A 20,506-nucleotide genomic window follows, 5' to 3' on the forward strand; every position below is an offset into this window, starting at 1 on the left:
GTGCCACTGCACGGTACAGCATTGGAAGGGTTAAGCAGGATTGTGTTAGTCGTATAGGTTGCATTGGAACCTGCCCGTCAGTGAAATATGTAAATGAGAATTGTGTCCATGTTGCCACTACTAGCAAATAAACAACTGTACATGCGTTTTGCTCACTTGCGATCACATGATGGAAGCTACTGTGGGAGGTGGTACTGGGATCTATGAAATGCCATTGTACGTCTAGCCCCTTATACAAAATCTGTAGGCTATCAAGTTTTATGCATTGATATAGCGCATTCATACACACAGCATTGTCAACACAGCTGTAAATGCATTCATACTGTTAGTGAGACATCAACACTGGCTACTATTAGGTAAGTATGTTCGTGTGGTAACTTTGAGTGAACATATAAAACAAGACGTAAACATGCACATATTCACCCAGTTTTAGGTGTGAACATGTTCTTTCAGCCTATCACTAGTTGGCTGTTGCCTATTTGTATGCATGATGGTATTACCTGCTGGTACCTACTATTGCTGGAATGTAGTTGAATATTATGAGCAGTGTTAATGAAACGAATGAGGTGTCATGATTGTAACCTGACACTTGGCTTCGTACACAGACAGGACTCTATGCCTCAATATTTATACAAGAATTTAGTTAAAATAAGCAAAACAAACCCTAGCAAAACAAAACAAAACTTTAATACCAACAGGTTTAAGCTCAAACAGAAACAAGACCATATAAAAAGAGGCAGTGGATTTCCCTCTGAGGTCAGATCACTGGTGATACTTTATATGTGATGATGTCATCATTGCATCTCATTTGCATAATGTGGGTGTAACAATGTTACTTTTTCCTGGAATATTGCATGAAATCTATCAATTCCCTAACTTGTCCTATTTCAAACTGGATGAAAGTGAAAATGAAATTCCGTAAGTTTGATTCATCGCTGTTGCCTTTAAATTGGGGCAAAATTTCACAGTGGCTGCAATGGTAAAAGGGATCAAGAGCCCTTTTTACACTTGTGTTTCCTAACCCCGTACTCTCTCTGACCCAGGACTATCGTTAATCCCGTACCAATTTTTTCAGCTTTTTACACTTACCAATAAATCCCGTACTAAGCTCTTGTCCTGGGCTAAAGAGAAAACTGACCTTTTTACACTCGTATTTCTTAGTCCCGTACTTTCTAAACCACATGGATATTCATGATTACATTGTGCACTGTACAAGTACACGCACGCACCGGCAGCACTTGATAACCTCGTTTCTGATTGGTCAGTGGGGGTCGGACTTCATCTCCGTTGCTTAGCCCTGGATTATTTCTTCGTTCTGTTTACACTCGCTTGCTTGGCACCGCAATTGCGGTGCTAACCCTGCTTTTTTGCAGGGCCAGATAGTACGGGATTATCGGTGGGGCTAGCCCACTTTTGCATGAGGGGCATCCTCCTTTGCATGTTACAAATTTGGGTTAGTACAGTTGTACATCTTTGCCACTGAAAATCTCTTTGAAAAAGCAGATTTTGAATGTCATGATAGAAGAGCTGTGCTTGAATAGTGTTCATTTATTGTTGCCATCTTGGATAGCATTCAGCAAATTCCCTTTTCACTCTGAATGCATAAGTGTTGCATTTCTTGGTAATTGATAAAAAATAGGGGTTCTCTGAGCATTGCATGGATATTTAAAGGACAAGTTCACCTTCACATACATGTGGATTGAGTGAATACAGCAATATAAGTAGAACACATCAGTGAGTGTCTATGAAGGTGAACTTGTCCTCTAATGTGGGCGATGGTAAAATATCTAAGCCTTTCTTGGGCTTAAATAGCGTTTCCTCATCGATCTTGAATATAATGTTGAAATGTTTGTGTGTATGGTGTGCATCTATGTACATACGTGCACATCATGCATTGTGCAGACATTATCATTCTCCTTTGATCATTACTTTTATTTTCTTCTGTGGGTATAAGTCAAAAGAATTTTGAAGGTACTCAGTATAATAATATAGAAAGAAGAAAAATGCATGGAACATTGTTGTTTTTATCTTCAACAGGTTATTGAAAAAGAGAGTGGCTTTTATGACAGCTTTTGTAAAGTTTTGTGTGTTTATTTGTTTATATTTGTTTCTGTTTTTTAAGTGGCCTGAAACTGATGGTAGATGCCATCTAGAGATAGGTTTTTCCACAGAAGTTCTGATCATGTGAGTGAATTTTACTCAAATGAGAATGATGATGGAAATTCAAGAGACTGAAGTGTGTGTTTGTGTATGTGTAATGTCATCACTCCTACCAAAGACTGGAGTATGTGTTTGTGTATGTGTATGTGTAAATGTCATCTCTCCTACCAAATACTGTAAAACGAGAAATGTTTGCGTGCATTTTAATTTCGCGAATTTTGCGAGCGCCAAGATTCGCGAAATTAAAATGCACGCGGAAGTTTTTGTCTACACTATATGCATTGAATGGCAGTTCGCGAAAATTTTATGCAGGGCCGTCGGCTCCAATTCGCGAAAAATTCATGCCGCGAATATTTCATGTTTTACAGTACTGGAGTGTGTGTTTGTGTATGTGTAAATGTCATCACTCTAACCAAATACTGGAGTGTGTGTTTGTGTATGGGCAATGTCATCACTCCTACCAAATACTGAAGTGTGTGCTTGCGTGTATATATAATGTCTTCATCACTCCTATCAAAACTGAGAGTTATTGTGATCTGTGCAACGCCAGAGTTTTTGCTCTCATTGAATGACATCTCAAAACCAATTTTTTCTTGGAAGGCAAATGATTGTGTAAAAGTGGAATTCTCGTTTTGTATATCCTCTTGTGATCACCATGACATTTCGACTGTAGGTAGTTGGCACGAAGCGTGACAGACACTTCTTATGGACTCCATAACTCACTCAAAGATTGGCATTGATGCACTTCTCTCAATTTCTTTTGCTTTCATTCGTCTATCAACACTGGGGCTACTTCTATATTCAAAGTGGCAACTGTGTGCAAATTTGAGGAGCTGCTGATGTCACCACTATACAGCTCTCCTAAGTAGTTGGTGTGAATATGTTATAAAATTCAACTTTTGACACTGTATGTGTCACGTTCGCACACCCGACTCAGTCGACGGCATGCCATGTTCGCATATTTTGCTCAAATGCACAAACCCGCCAATACCGATTGATAAGCGCTTTGTATCCAGTGGAAAAGGCGCTCTCAAAATATCAACTATTATTATCATTATTATTATTATAAATCGGCAAATTCCACAGTTCAGTGAAAACTTCACGTCTGATCCCATTCCTTTCAGGTATATCTTGCATTTGTGTGGTGATATGATATCAAGCGGTGTTCCCAATTGGATTTTCGAGTAAAGTCCAAGTTTCTGTCACTGTTTTATGTGTAATAATTATGCCTGGACAATAATGTAGCAACTGATTATTTTAAAGGAAAATAATCATAGATTTGTCATAAAATTGTACATCAAAGCAGTGCTTGGAATTTTCTCTTCAACTGTGGTCATTGCATGTCCAGCAAAACAAAAATCTGTAACAGATTACGTGGAGATTAGGAACAAAATTTTTTTCCCAAAGCATGCTCGCATTGCTATCTCAGAATAATGTGGCACACAGGGGTTTACACCATGGCACATAAAGAGTTCATCGGTAGTCAATAGAAAATTTGTAACACCTCCCTCTAAAGTCTTCATTGCTTAAGATACTGTGTAAGCCATATTTTTACTCGAGTATAATATTTCCAAATTTGCAAGTACTTGAATTTGCAATCAAGTACCACAGCGATTTGGAGTCAATATACAGCACATAATTTATGTGCTACGTGAGGCAATAGTTTCACAAACTTCATGAATGGACTGATATTCGTGAAATAAAACAGCAGAATATAAACCCCAGATATAGTATCATAACTCTAATGATTTGATAGCAAAGGACTCGATTCATGCAGTTTTTTAATGCATTTGTGGCTAATTGAACTGTTTCTTAAAGATGCATGGAAAATGAGAAATTCTGTGTCTTTGTTATTTGATATTCACTTTTATTGAAACCTATACTGTTAAGTTTGTTTGATTTAGCTCTATCCATCAAAGTCTCCTTGAATGTTAAGTGGCCTTTCATGCTTCAGTCTTTAAATAGCAAAAGTGTGAATCGTTTATAGGATGAATGAACTTGTAGAGATAATTATCATGTGTCACATCAGTGGCTTTGCTTCTTCTATTTTTGGCACTGCAATATGACAGAACACTCATCCAGTGTTCTTCCATTTACATTTACTTTAAGTTGTTTGTGGCATATCCTGGTTCTAGGATGACAATGTTTAATGTCTTTTGTGTCTAAGTTTCTGTCAGGTCATTAGTCAAATGTCATCGATTGCTTTTTATATATGAAGTTCTGGGGAATTTGTAGCTACAGAAATTATAATTTTCCTATTAAATTGTCAACCCAGGATTTGACTATGTGTCCTATATATAAATTGAAATAGATGGAACTTTTATTATACTTGTTTAACCCACAAAAAAATACACAGATTTACCTTTTTGATACAGTAACAGTAACCATAATCTCCTTTCAATTTGTTTCAGTTGTATCACGAAACATCCTACCATATAAAAATTTTGCGATATAGCCATAAATATAGATATATATAGATATATAGATATCACTAATTTTTAAAGGGTGGGTCCCACCTTTTATTAGGATTGCTTTCTTTTTGATATATCAGCCATTTCAAAACAATTTTCAGCAAATAAACTTTCAATTCCTCATAGAATTGTATGCTCTTTAACAGTTCATTAGAGGTTTCTCATCATCTCAACAAATTATCATAAAAAAGTTGGAACTCTGAAGACCCATCTCAACAGAAATTGTACCATCCCTTTATTGAAAAATCATTTGGAAGCACTAAAGTTTTTCTTTTTTTAATCTGCAAATAGTAAGCAGTGGCTGTAAGATGTTGCATTATATCCCAAAGAGAATTTGCATACTATTTGCATTCACTAGTAGATCTGCAAGAATTTAAATGCCCAAGTATTTTCACCACATTTTGCAACCCATAGTGCTCATATTGATACATGTACCCCCACCCCTCTACCCCTCCACCAGACAGCAGGTGGTACAGTATCATATCATGTAAGTGTGATGCTAAATGCACAGCTACAGAAACATTTCACCAGAAGGTGCATTTACACTAAAATCATCCCGATTAGTAATACCATAGTAATTTGTTGTCACTGTTCTCGTTGGCAAAATACCATGGTAATAGATGTCACAGTACTTAACTTGGTACTGTTCTCTTTCACAAAATACTGTGGTATATCTGGCTCATGAAAGTACGCCTCTACGAGAGAATCACTGCACATATATATGCATACCTCCTATGGGGAAAGACAGGAAGCGTGTCGGGTCGTGCGAGAAATGCACCACAGTGCAGTGGGTCGTATTTCACGACACGATTCACACTCAAATCTCGCATGCGTATTTCACGAAAAGTTTGAATTACCACCCAAAATACCACAGGATTTTGCAATGTATTTACAGTTGTAACTGTGTATTTACATTCGCATTACGAAATACAGCATGAAATACCACAGCATTTTACCATAAGTGTGAATGGGCCTCTTTTCAATCACTGGTGAAACTGCTTGCTGATTAAGTTCCAGGCAAATACATTTCGCCCTAGGTCCAGATACCTAGCTTGAGAAGATAGGACTTGTGGCAAGCAGAGTTTGCATGCTGTTTTAGAGAGAAAATATCAGTGATACTTTTATGTTCGTCAACATTTCTTCCCGTATGCACTGGTATAGGGATTATGTAATGTGTAGCCCCCTTATGCAATCATTCTGAATTTGCTCTTAAAACGTTAATATATTTGTAAACTGTACAATAATAGTAATGATGACATGTGTCATTATAGACCATTCTGAATCATGGGTTTGCAATATGGTGGACAAAAAAAAAGGAGAACAAAACAACATCAACAAAAAAACAGTTGGCTGAATTTATCTTCTGCAATTGCTAATGAAACTTTTCATGCCATGGTGATGTATAAAAATATATCTGTCCTCTTGTTGATGTTGCCACATGATCATATATCAAAAAATTGTTTCATCAACACAGTATCGGCCATTATTCAAAACCATCGTGGACTTCTGTTTTGCTTCTTGTTCTTTTGGTTCTGTTTTTCCAGACCACCCACGGCCAGTGTATAATCATGGGTGGCTGCTCCTGATAATCCGTGGCATTATATCGGCATAATATAACCTGGGAAACGTAATGATGGCATGATATTCTGCAGCCAGACGATCTTTATTATCGCAAAACCGATCAGCGTGGCATTCCAGACAGCGATGGGGCTGGAAAGAGACAAAATATGAAAGGTGTTTATAGGAAGTGTGTTGTCTTCTGATGGCTATTTATGTCATGTTTCTGTGAAAAAGGAAGGAGAGAGGTGATAAATGCCTTATCTGAAGTTACCCTGGTATTCATATCTTTGGTCTGGCAGCAGTCCAATGCTCTTTCTCACTTTCTCTTTTCCTCTCACTGGATGTCCCTGTGATAGAAACATTAAAGGCATGGTATTGTTTTGGTTGAGATGGGGATTCAGCTTTGAACTTTTGTGAGATAGTTAGAAAAAACTTATGAAATATTAAATCGCATACAATTCTACGCAGAATTTAAAGTTTATTTGATGGAAATCGGTTTCAAAATGGGTGAGATATCCAAAAACAAAGTAAAAAAAAAAAGAGGTCCTAAGAAAGGGTGGGTCCCATCTTTTATTAGGACTGTTCTCTTTTTTATGTATCTCAGCCATTTCAAGAACCAAATTTCGTAAGATAAACCAAATTCTTCTTAGAATTGTATGCTCTTTTGTGTTTTATAACTGGTGTCTAATTATCTCACAAAAAAGTTAGAATCCTGAAGTCATATCTCAACGAAAACTAAACCATCCCTTTAAAGGGATGTATAGTTTTGGTGAGATGGGATTGCGCTTTTAATATTTTGTGAGATAGTTCAAAAAAACACTTGTGAAATATCAAATAGCATACAATTCTAGGAGGAATTTAAAGTTTGTTTTGATGAAAACTGCTTTTGAAATTGCCGAGATATCAAAAACAAAGTAAAACAAAGCAATCCTAATAAAGGGTGAGTCCCACCTATTATTAGGATCACTTTGTTTAGGATATCTCAGTCAATTTTCATCAAATAAGCGGAATTCCTCTTGGAAGCATTTGTTTTAATTCTGACTAATGGCTGAATGATGGCTCTTGAAGCAATTTTGTGTACTTGAAGTGCACTAAGTATCACTTTCTTTCTTTCTTTTCCAAGTAATCTCTTTTCATCTCCCCTCTCTGTTTCTTTTTCCATCTATCTGTCTATCTATCTATTTGTCTATCTATCTGTTTATCTATCTATCTTTCTATCTATCTATCTTTTTTTTCACCATCCCTGTATAACTCTCTGTCTTCATACATCCATCAATGTCTAAAGACAACCATGTGAAAAACAAATCTACTAGAACTTCATTTATAATGCGAAAGGATATTTGGAACCTGATTTATGGTGCGTTTATGCTTCCATTTTGGGGGCCAAAATCAGGCTTTTGAAACGTGATTAATGCAAAATGCCGTTGCATTCATGCTCATTTCGATAGAAACGCTGATTCAAAACGCCGATCCAAAGAAGAAGAAGAAGAAGATGATGAAGAAGAAGAAGAAGCAGAAGAAGAAAAAGAAGAAAAAGAAAACACATTTGTACAATGAGGGTGGTAGCCCTCTCTTTGAGCACAAATTGGTTACAGCCGTATATGTGACTAACCTTGCCATAGAGAGGAAACTATGTGCCATATTTGTGGTCATCATCTTTGAATGCACCACAGAAGTATAGGTCATGATTTCTACTCTTGCCCTTGGTTTTGGTCAGTCATCATCGATAGATGCTAATCTGAGGAATGAACGAGTCTGAATTGCCAACACTAATACATGACCTTGGGGTTATCAGTGTTTAAGTATTCTATGTCTATCTTCTGGTAGCACACATGAAATGCTGTTTTAACTTCATCGATGTGGTTCGCCATGTAATTAAGAGTATCAAGGTCCATGCTTGAAATAGCAGGTAATGCATTTTTAGCAGCCTTCCCTGTTAACTAGAAAGAAAAAAAAAATAGAGCGTCAACTTAATTTGTCCTTCAGCTGTTGAATGGCACAGGCAGCGGATTCCAGGAACATGGATTTTCTACCAGGGTCCTGTCATTATGGCGTTTAAATTAGCCGAGGGTGTGCAATACATATTGCTGGGTTTTCTCTGTAAGTTCCACCCTCGTTTTGGGGAAAACGCCTGGCTGAAATATCACAAAATTTTGATTTCCATGAATATACAAATATAAAAAAAGAAACTGATGCACACAGCATGTGTGAAAGTAAGGTTTAACCAAGGACATTATGTCAGGTTAAAAAAGAAATACAAAGTAGTGACATTAAGAAAAAAAAAATGTTATGATGTACTGAGGGTATTTGGTCCACTCATCTTATTTGTATAGGTCACCCAGACCATTTTCATAGTTTTTTTCAGTGCATATATGGATCATTAGAATTCAACACCCTTCTTATTAAAAAAAGAAATGTAATTATGATGACAATTTCACTGTCGTATATGTTATGTTTTACTCTATCAAAATCAACTTGAATATAGAACATAGTATGACTAAATATTAGATGAGGATCTAGTGGCTAGGCCTAACTATACACAGCCCTGTCGTTGTACAGAAGTTGCGACACTGAGGCCTAAGCCACACAAAGGCAGGCCTAGCCTTTTGTCAGGGAACTACACAAGTTGTAGAAACCCAATGGTGTCAGCCACTTGACTTTTTTCAGACGTGGTTCTGCCTCATCTTGCTCAGCCCACGTTCATTAGTGATTTACAAAACATATAAGATATATGAATCATTCATGTGTAGTGTGGTAATCTACTGGATATGCATTGATTGACCAGTCCAAAGTTACAGATGGTCACTGAACTCACCATCATTTTACGAGGTACATACATTGTAGGTACCTGTTTTTATTCATTGGAGGAATCTTTTTAGATAATCTTTTAGATAATCTTGTAGATAATATCTAGATTATCTTTTTTCATTGTGATATAGCAGATAATGGTATCTGCTATATCATGAGATGAAATGATAGCTTTGAGTAACAGAACCTGATATTTCATTGATTACAAATGTCATTGTATATAGTACCCCAATGTACAAAATAGATGCATTCATTTGCCTGTTTTCATTCATAACTGGCTAATCAGTGTCAGAGAGCTAAAACTCATTGATTTTATTGAGGATGTTTCAGATACGTTTGTCTGGTTTGTAAACTTTTAGTTTGATGTGAGGTTTTTGATACACAACTTGAATGATGCCTTTATCTGCAGTATAGAGAAGGGGAAGAGAGTACTGTAAAACATGATACATTCGCGGCACGAAATTTTCGCAAATTGGAGCCGACGGCCTTTTTCGCAGCAAGAAATTTTCGCGAATTGCTTCTTGCGTTCAGTGCATATAGTGTAGATAAGAAATTTCGCGTGCATTTTAATTTCGCGAATCTTGCCGCTCGCGAAATTCGCGAAATTAAAATGCCCGCGAACATTTCTCGTTTTACAGTATGTGAGTAACTCTAGCTGTGTACAATTTAACTCGGCAGAGGAGTCAACTTTGTCCCGGGTTTTTCTGAGTAGCCAGCCTGATAAGTGGAATATGCACTTAATTACTTGAATGGCTCTTGCTGTCTGTTTTAAGAAACCATGGGATGTCATACATCGCTTGTCTTTATTTACAAGTCCCTATCTATCTATTTCTCTTGCTCCCTCTCTCTCTCTCCTGCTTCCCCCTACTTTATCTCCCTCTCCTATCGTTTTGAATGCACACCTTCTTGATTGGTGTTACAAACAGAGGCAGAGTGGACTTTAAATCCACTCGCTCCCTTTGATTGTGGAATCGCAGCTTACCTGGCTCTATTGTTTGTTCTTGAGTAAATAGAATTGCTCCTTTCAAGGAAATGGAAGGAGTGGGTTGTTTAGATTATCTTCTCTTCCTGCCTTTGTCAGTTCTGGTTAACGGATAAAAAAAAAAGAAGTTGGCAATCGCTCGCTTCTACTACCTGGGAATCGACATGTGTAGAGAAAATTGGATTACGAGTGTTTCAGGAGAAGACAAATGTCCTGAATTACCAGTTGCTCCTTCTACGCCTAACATCATGAATTTGTAGGGCATTGAGAGAATTTATACCAATGGAAACTTTGAGGACCAGAGCGAGAAATTTTACTAGTACTGCAACTGCTATGACCAAAGACATCCGTGGGCACAGCGGAACAGAAATCCTCCATTTATATTTGTCATAGTTTGTCATCTGAATGAATTCTTTAAAGACAAACACACATAGACCACTGCTACATTTGAATTTTGAGGGTCAAAATAGGTATGCTTACTTTCTTTATGAAATATTTGATTCCTAGTACTAGTAGTAGAGACGTCTGATGTGGCATCACTGACCCAGCTGTGGAGGGAAATCATGCAAATCACCTGTTTGTTCCCATGCAAAAAGTCACACAGGTTATGATTGTATAGGCAGTGGTCAAATTGATAGTTAGCTTCTAACCAGTGAACATATCCCTGTATGCTATGTGAAAGCGATCCATAGGAGTCACACGTACCAGCCCTGGATCAATGTGTCTCTGTAAGGTCTCACAGAAGACATCACATGCCGTATGAACGGCCAGTGACTGGAATGATAAACATACTGTGGGTTTGAGAGACAATCTTTGGGTTAACCAGAAAATCTTCAGCATGGCACAAATAAAAATTCCTGCAAGCATTTCAAGAAGCGCCCTCTATCAAAAGCAGACCAATGGGACAAATTTAAAAATCCAAAGTAGTTCTTTAGGGCTGTAGAGACAAATAGCTGTCTGTAAACTGTTGTGCATATATGAACCAGATGTCAGTTTGATCAAGGAGGTACTAGGCAAGTACCTCCTTGGTTTGATTGTGATGGTGGATTGTGGGATGGGTGGGAGGTGGGTGTAAAGGGAATGGGCTCATTATAGGTCGATATTACCAGGTAGGTGCCAAACTTATCAAAACAATTTAATCATGGACAATTATAAGCACTACTCTTTGACTCCTGTGCTGCCTCTATAGTATAAAGATGTTATTGGTACTTGAAACTGCATGAGTAGGCCTACTCATTTTAGGAGGCTAAAAGTTTTAAGAAAAACCCTTGTCCCTTTCCCCCTCCTCATACCCCTCTTCAAAACCTCCTTCCACCACCCCACCCCGCTGTCCAAATTGATCTCACAATGTACCTCCCTATTACCAGTATGCCTATTTGTTAAGAATCTCTCCCTCTGACCCACAAATGTTCACCTTTGCAGCAGTTCACTTCATTTGCTATATATGCACATATCAGAATCAGTGCATTTTGAGATGGATGTATGCATGCTTTAATTCCTCTTTCTAAGGGTTGTCTGTCCTTGGCTTGACAACCTACAAGCAGTTCCCAGAAAAATGGCATTACATTTGGCGGAGATTACATCTGAAATGCCCCCAGCAGGTACACTGGGGTACACTCCAGTCACGTACAGAGCCCAGCCTGGTAAATCTAGGCCGGTTGAACCAAAAACAGTCTGTGCTTTTGTGTTTGCCTCGGTTCTTCAGGCAAAAGAAATGTGATTTTTATTCATAGCTCTTTCACCGGTATGCAGTCAATCTACCTTCTCAATTGGGAATGAAATGATTTTCAATCATTAAATCTCATATTAACACTAAACTGTGCCGTTGATTATCCGTGTGCCTTGATGTGTTGAAATGGTGGCATAAAGATTTCCAACTGTGATTGCACATGAAATATGGCCAGGTTTTCACTGGCAAGCGTTTTTTTTTTTCTTCCTATCATTCAATTACATTACTTCTCTATTCATATTTCCTCAATCCCCCCCCCCCCACTCCTCTCTCTCTCCTATAGATCTATATAGGCCTAATCACTCTCAGAGTTTTGGCACCATTTTGAAATCCTAGCCTAATTTGAAACAGTTTTTATCGGTCAACTTGTTTTAAAGTATTGTTATAGAGCTATTCTCTTATGTACAATTACCATGACATTATGAGAGTGTTCTGGTGAAGCAGTCTAAACAAGAAGTGAAGGTCAAAGGAGACTCCTGTGACTCATCCAACTAGCCAGCCTAGCTGCGCACTATTCAGATGAATGCAACAAGAAATATAAGTACATTTGTACCGTAAAAGTGGTTTCTTTCATATACAGATACTTTCGCGCTTTCCATCGGTCTCGACTTTTTCGTGTGTGTTTAAATTCGCGGTCGGCAAAAACTGTTTTATTTTGTACATGAAAACCCAAACTGTAATCCAATTATTCTTTTATTTGTTAAATAGAAATTAAAATTAAATGCAGTCTTACCTGAAATCCCATCTCTCGATTACTTTATTATAAATTATAACATGTTTGTACCCACATAGCGCGGTATCGTTGTGTGTGTGTTGACCATCAGTACACTCATTGCGTGGAATCTTCGTATGTGCATGTGCGCAATAGCGTTGTAACAAGCGGTGAGTTCAAAACATTTTCTTGCGTGGTTAATTTCGTGCGACTTTTTAAAACATTTTCGCGTGATGTTAAATTCGAGGTTCGACCTCAAAGCGCGAAAAGCGCGAAAATAAAACCACCACGAAAGAAACCACTTTTTACATTAGACTAGTAGTTGTCTCGGAATGTTCATCACAGAAGTGCATCCATGACTTTGGGGGAGGGGGAATGATGAATATGATTTAGTTTTAAGTAAAGCATAGATCACAGAACTTGCATGAAGCATCATACTGAAATTAACATGAGACTTGACTGCAAGCTAGAGGGGAGTATTCTTAAACCAGTTGAGGACGGGCTGATTTTTGCTCTTTTTGCATTTCTCATAGACACCTACCCACAAGTATATTCGGGGCTAGTCTTCAGCAGGTTAATGCTGTCAGCAGAGATTTCAGACTGGCTACAGAAGGAAACACTGAGCATAGGATTTACCACCAAGAAGAGAGAGTGATACCAAGTAGTCTTATTGAACTAGACCACAGCTGTCCTTGGAGGTATATACTCTTTAGAAAGCTGCTGCAATCATCCAAGAGCCAATTTGGATGTTGATATCTGTAGGCTTTTTTCTTCTTCAAAATTCTGAAAGAAGGAAAAGGGCCCTCACTGGAGGCTCATGTATGATAAGGAATGAACCAAAATGTGATATGACAGTTTGATTTTAAGTACGTAGTTGTGTCTTATGCACCCTTTTTTTAAACAATGTCGTTTGTGATTTTAGCTATCAAATATCAACTCAACTTTGCATTTGATCAGAATGAAATGCAAAATTGCATTTGATATTTGCATATGAAATCAAATGCAAATCCTTTCAGCAACCCACTTGTGTTTAACTAAGCACAAAGTTTGGGAACTTGCCTGTTTTTTCAGTTGCGGTTACATCAAATACATGCATAGTTTCCAGCAACAGGTCCCTGGCTGGACAGGCATTCAGTGAATTTGCCCCTGTTCTTGTGTCCAGACCATTCTTGAAAAACAAACTTCCTTTTTCCATTCCCTCCCCTCCCTTACCCATCCCCATGGAGGGGGAAAAAAGTGGCAATCCTTCGCCATGCTGTCTGACATCCTAACGAGCCAAATTTTCCCTCTCGCCCAAAGCCAGACTTTAAAACCTAGGTGTAAATTAGATCGGTCCGGTTAATCAAGGAGAGACGACAGTGGTAAAATTGGTGATTATAGCATTAAGAAGGGAGAGGGGGGAGAAAATAAGGGGAAAAGGGAAACATTGTAATGTGGTAAGGAATGCCAGGGATTAATCTGACAATGTCAATCAAGAAAAACTAGGTTGAGGTACAAATTTTGATACTTGTATGAGTAATGTCTGCTCCTTGATAATGCTTTTAATCTGTATTAAATGAGGCTTAATCGCTGTATTTTTGAAGATAAGAATGCATTCCTTCAGACCTTCTATGTTTTCAATTTGCAGCTTTTTCTTCTTTATCTCTTGTAGAGTCTTTTAATAGTAGTCTTTGGAATAAAAATGGTGTATGGTTTTACTAATATTGTTTGGGGAACCAAAAACAGGATTCTTTCAGAATTTTCAGGCCGAAAAAATTTGTTAAGATATGAAGGAAGAGAGACGGTGGGCAGGATAATGTTTCACCTTATATCATGGAAGTAACGGGTGAAAGGAATGTGTGCATTTCATTAAGAATTACAATTTTGTGTCGTTCTCATTATATCATTATCCTACTGTGACTCCACAAACTGTTTTAGTCTTACCCAACCATGATAGCACCAAAGCATAAAGATTCATAACTTTTAAATGGATTGTCCAATTTTTCTTTAACTACTCTGATATGCTCTAATTTGATAGATTGCTACTTTTCTGTATCTTAATCAACAATGGTCCCAAGCTTTAAGATGGGAATCTAAACCAAAATGCTCTTCTTCCATTCTGATCTACTTTGCAGAACAAGGCAGCCCTCTTTTGAATAGGATCTGTCTAGTATTTGTCTGACCAAAGAGTCCCAATTCTTGGACAAGGGTCATTTCTCTCCCCTAGGGTTATTTTTTTCCTAACTCTGTGTGTAACCAGAGAGAAGAACAAAATATCTTTGAGTACAGATGGGTGTTTTTTAAGTGTGCAGACATTGTTATTTTTTTTTTTATTGGCATAAGGTCACAAAGAGGACAAGCCTGGTATGACCTGCTCAGTACTGTGTTTACCATGAGAATGAATGAATTTTTGATCAAGGTGAGCTCCCACTGACAATAAATTAAAGAAAACTGATAAAAAATAACCTCCCCAAAAAAGAGTACGCCTAATTGGCTGGGGGGCTTATTTTTGTCTGAACCTCCCCACTGATTTGACCATCAGCCAGCGCTTGCCCCAATTAGCCCGCCAATTTACACTGTTGGCCATTATCATCCGTAGTGCACCTACTTCGGTATATAGATTTTTTTTCTTCTATTCTTTTTTTTAGATGCCCCATATATCATTAATAATTGGTATCATATTGGATGGTGCCTGACCCCATGTGCATAACCACATGCACGCACGCACACACACACACGCACACACACACACACACACATATGCTCGCTCTTGTGGAAGAGATTAGTCTCTGCTCAAGCTAAAGAATATTTCAGGTGTCTGCAAGCTGCAGCTGCACCATCATCATTCAGCGTTTGGTTTGTTCAGGCATATTCCATTTGTCTTCTTTATTTAGCCATTCATTGCATGTAAAGAATGCAATGAATTCCAATTTTCCTCTTTGTCTATCAACATGTAACCAATGTAGATTCAACTTTCTTCCCCCCTCCCCCAATACATGTCCACGTTCACACTGGCACATAGTTCTTTATAAAAACGTGTCTGCGGTCTGCACAATTCCTTCAGGCATTTTGTCCAATCCTTATTTTGTGTGTTTGTTTCCCCTTCAGGGCCAAGTCAGGAGGAGGTCCACCAGCAGCAGGCCCCGCCCAGCACGCCCCATCCCGATTCCACCAGGCCCCACCCACTTCCAGGGACCTCCAGCAGGGTGCAAGGTCAAAAGGTCATCCAGACAGCTACCATGGAGGTGAGGATGGGGTCAATATGATTTCCTCTTTTGGAAAGAAAAAAAAAGTGAAACATAAAACCATCTTTGTGGCTTTTTAATGACATCATAAGTGTTGATTACAATGTACCAACATCCAACAGTTGTTTAACGCAACTTCTGCAGCCTTAATTTGCTATCCTCCTTGTTTTTCACAATATTCCTGTCTCGGCAAAATCATTGGCATATCATTATTGAAGAGCACTTGTCAAACTACTTCCCAACACTGCCAGACAATGTTTTAAAAGCAGAATAATAATGCTTCTCAATGTTTTCCTTTTTGTGCTATTGTGTCTTGTGTCAGTCTTAGCTATGCCAGTCATTTGTCCGCAATGAATTTCATTTGTTCATTGTTGCATAGTTAACAAAATTGCAACAGATGCACTGTTGCGTATATCAACAGCTCATGCAGTGAATGACCATATCCAATTATACAACCAGTACTCGGAGTGAAAAAAATTTCAGATTAATGACATTCCATATTTTGTTTCTTCTTAGCTGATGCAGAAAAACTTGGGTTTCAGACTGATAAACTATCAATGATTACAATGTTACACTGTGCATGCTTGGCTAGGCTAGTCTTTTTTATGAGGTGTGCTGTGTAATTGTGAATAATGAGTAAAACCTTTTTGTTGTTCTGCATTTTGACAGACAAGAGAAGCACACCTCGGGCAATCCTCTCCCAATCACGGCGCGACTCCTCACCAAGCGCCGCCAGGCACCGAGAGTCACCAGTAGAGCAGGCCCAAGAGGCTCTCTCCCCCTCTGCCTTCACGTCAGACCGACCTGAACACGTCACCAAATACACCTCCGGTTCGGCAGAATCGGAGCCACCACGCATGCTTCCCCCTACATTGGCACCATCAAAGGCACCACCGGTGTCGTTAATCAAGGACGAGAGACCCGCACACAAGGGTGGTTCTCCCAAGATCCTCCCACCAGCGTCGACAGAGAGAGTGCGCAGCCTGAGCCTCACCAATCAGAGTGCAAACTTTGAGCCAGGAGCCCCGATGCAGGCATTATCCACCAGCTCCATTCCGTTCTCCTACGAGGCCAAGACACCACCTCGGGTGGATGTCAACCCCGCCTCGGCCTCTCCGCAGGCCATCGGCTTGGAGAAGTCATTGGAGAGCGCCACCGAGCGCCTGCGTAAGCTGAGCAGCTCCTGGGGGGACGACGCTGTCCAGGAGAGGGACGGGATAGAGATGAGGACAATGCAGCATGGAGAGGCATCCGGCAGTTACCATGGTGATGGGGATGATGCGGATGTAGGGGATGCTGGCAGTAGTGTGGATGGGAGCCCTCGAAGAATGAGATACGGGAGTGATGTACAGGATGTCTAAAGAGGCTTGCTTGGTGGTCTGACAGTTAGTATGGCATGAATGGATGGTGTTGATGTTTGCAAGGATGTTTGCAATGAAGATGACAGTGATGATGATGATGATGATGACAACATAAAATTATGCATTGTTCATGCTCATAACAGTAATGATATCAGTGATGGTGGATATTGTTAATGACAGACATCTAATGTTCGAACTTTAGGACAATCACAGTGCTGGCACTATAAATGGAGTATATGATGTTTTTATCTCAGAAATGTCAAAATGTTGTTTTCCATCAGACGAAATTCGAAATATCACTAACACAGTGTTCTTGCCAGTATTATGTAATGTGTCAAGAGAAAAGATCTCGTTCATTAATTGTGGACTCTGTTTTTGACTGAAGCCAAAACCTGTTTTAGTACTCAGGTAAACTTGGAAATTAGTTTCCATATGATTGGGTTTTTCTTCTTTGTTTTTCTGTTTTTGTCTAATGCCACACAAGAAACTGTCATAGGTGTAATGATAATTTAAAATGTTGTCTGATAGTATGTGAAACGCCACAGAGAAATGTTTGCGTGGCACGCAGACTGTTAAAGTCACATATAAGTAATCCAGTCTCATGAGGTGAGTTTTCCTAACATTTTGGCTCCACATGGCTGCAGGAGAGAAAAAGGCATTTGTTCAATCCCTTTCCACCTATTTGCACAAACAGCAAGGTGGATGCCTGTTGCCCAGTCATGCTCAGAAATCCTCCAAAGCAGAAAAATAAAAGCTCCCCCCTCCCCAAACAAGGGGACCCTGGATAGCCTGTGTGGCAACTACGAACCTTCTCCCTCATTTAGCCCATCTATGGGTCAGCACACACACACACACGCTCATTTTCCACCCCTGCGATTTGTCACAAGTTCAACCTCAGCGTTGGCGCCAAATCAGGCGCAGCTGAATTTCGCAGAAAAAAGGAGCAGGGGAGTTCACCGCCAGGTTAAGGCGGGATCAGAGGGCGAGGTGTCGATGTGCGACACCGGCAAGGGAGGGAGCAGGCAGGCTCTGCAGGTGGGTAGGCAAAGAGACATGGGGCGTTAGAGTGTTGAGGTAGGGAGGGGAGGGGGAGCCTTTGGGGTTTCTCATCAGGGAATTTACCTGTCATCTGGCCCAAATTTGGCCACTCAACAGGACCAGCCTTGCATAAAAATTATTTCAGCTTCACCTCATAGTTATTAAACAGTGAGAAAAAAAAAAAGAAAGAAGAGGAAGGAGGGATCGAGGGAAGGAAGAAAAGACAGCAAAAAAGGAAGAAGATAAAGACAGTATAAAACCAAGCTGATATTTGACTGCATGGTATATGTAGTATTATGTTTTGTGCAGGTGTTATATATTTCAGCAAGTGCATTGGCAATGTTTGCTTCATTATTATACCTGTGTTCCTAAACATCTTATTTTTTTGTTTTTTTTTTAATGTTGTCCTCACAAATGGTCTGCTTCTCCAGACCACAGTATCTTTCCATTCAAGACAAACCAAAGCACGGAGAATTTCCCTTCAAATTAATTGTTTATCCCCATAACTAGGGAGGGGGTAGGGGAGATAAGGCGACAGAAACTGTTTCAAAAATTGTGGGACATGAAGCTTGAGTGAGGGTTTTTTTACGGTTGATATGGTAATACCTGCAGTGTAGCTGAGGTGGCACGATAATGCAGTTTGGAATGTAATTGCGCTATTTTCCTTGACTCAATTCATGGAGAACAAATTCTCTAAAGGTTGGGAAACCTTTTTTTTTTTTCTTTTTAACCAAAAACTGTGAATTTGGTGTGTTGTTGTGTTTTTCTGAACATCAGCAAGTTGAACGAGACTGTTATTGGCAGTATTTATTTTCAGTGAATGACATTGTTATGGTTGACAATGTAAAAGTGTGTGTGCATTGCATGTTGTTTGTACTTTTTCAGGCGTGCTGTTGAAATGTAGAGTGATGCAGACAGTCTGCTGCATGGCCCCCAACAATTCCCTTCTTTTTTTTCACGCAGAGGATTGCATTAAATTCCTCTCAGCTCTGTGGTAGTGTGTGTGTGTGTGTGTGTGTGTGTGTCTGCAAATAGCATGGCATTTGATTGAATGTGCAGGTAGGTTGGTTTTTTTTTTTGCTTTTTCTTTTTGAAGAGTAGCAGCAAAAAAAAAGAAGAAACTTTGTGTAATTCTATAAAGATATTCCAAATGTAGATTCTTAAAATGGTTTTGTTATGCAGCCATGTAAAAGAAAATGTACCTTTGCAAAGTATTAATGGCCTCACAGAAATGTCAATACTCAAATCAGTAATTTCTCTGCAGAGAATATTCCACAAATGAGGAAATGTGTCACAATCAAGAATTAATTCAAACAAGCTGTCCCATCACACCCATGAATAAACTACTCAGTAATGTAACCTCAGAGAACTAGGCATGGAAAGAACGTAACTGAAAATGTTTTAAGTGCTGTGCAAATTTTTGATGACAATTTGAAAAAAAGAAGAAGAAGCGAGAACAAGCTTTTCTTTGCCACAAAACAGCAGAAAAAGATCCTCTCTCTCTCTAAGCCGTGAAAATGGACTTAATTTGGGGTGGGTGGTATATGAACTTCCTGAGGAAACGAGACAAAGAGATTTGTGGGCAAAGGACAATAAACACGTCTACCTGCAAAGCATGGGGGTGAATCAGTCAGTTTATAATACTCCTTTCCTGAGCCAGTGATGGTTAAACATGTTTGCCATATTCATAAACCACAAAGTATGGAGCCTGTGCCACCACATGGATTAAGTTTTTCCATTCTTTTTTTTTCTCAGTGGCTTGCATATACCTCAACCCACCAACACTGCTAAGCTTCCTCCCCTCCCCCCCCCCCCCCATTTCTTTTTTTTTTTTTTTTTTTTTAGATTTTTAATGTTTAAATGTGCATATGTGTGTGTGTGTGTCAATTTCTCTTTATTTTGTCTTTTTCTTGTGGGAAAGGAGTTATTCTTTGTTGTTGCTGAGTGCTATAACTCGGTCGATAAGTTGGTTTTTGATTTATGGGTTCTTCTTGGTGATGGCCACCTGTTTAGCGGGAAAACATGTGGATGCCATGGTCTGTGACAGCTGGTTTAGATTCATCCACCATTGTGAATGAGTGTTCAGGTGAGAATCCATTGAATTGGGGGTTATTTGTTCGATTTCAAACATGGTCAAAAGAGAAATCCAGGATGTTCCCACAACTTTTTTTTTATAAGCTTCTTTGAAAGGGCCTGCAATAGAAAAGAAAAATAAAGTGTTTTTTTTTTTAATTAGTACAATATGCTTTCAATAACTATCCAATACTGTATGTGACCTGATATAATGGCCAGTAAACTGTACAATTGTAACCGCTTTGAGACACACACACACACGAACGCACACAGATTGCTCGGAACATGAATGTTCCGCTCTATGAGTAACACATGTTTGCCAGACATGCTGCAGAGAGAAGGGGGAAGGGAGACCTGAGGTGTGGTGGGGAGAGGAGGGTGTGGGACT

The 20,506-nt window shown here is 39.1% G+C and overlaps 1 protein-coding gene across 1 annotated transcript in view; it reads left to right on the top strand.

Annotated features, from left to right (window-relative positions):
• LOC139725128 (uncharacterized) overlaps positions 1–19,099 on the top strand; it is an 84,996-nt gene extending 65,897 nt beyond the window's left edge. Inside the window, exons 3-4 of the mRNA XM_071636214.1 lie at positions 15,510–15,646; positions 16,316–19,099. Of these exons, the coding sequence (XP_071492315.1) occupies positions 15,510–15,646; positions 16,316–17,007 (829 nt within the window). The 3' untranslated portion in view covers positions 17,008–19,099. The remainder of the gene's footprint in view (positions 1–15,509; positions 15,647–16,315) is intronic.
• Positions 19,100–20,506: the final 1,407 nt, after the last annotated feature.

Source organism: Diadema antillarum, unplaced genomic scaffold (assembly GCF_040938485.1).
Source record: "Diadema antillarum isolate AM-2024a unplaced genomic scaffold, OU_Dant_1.0 seq00000016_RagTag, whole genome shotgun sequence".
Taxonomy (NCBI): domain Eukaryota; kingdom Metazoa; phylum Echinodermata; class Echinoidea; order Diadematoida; family Diadematidae; genus Diadema; species Diadema antillarum.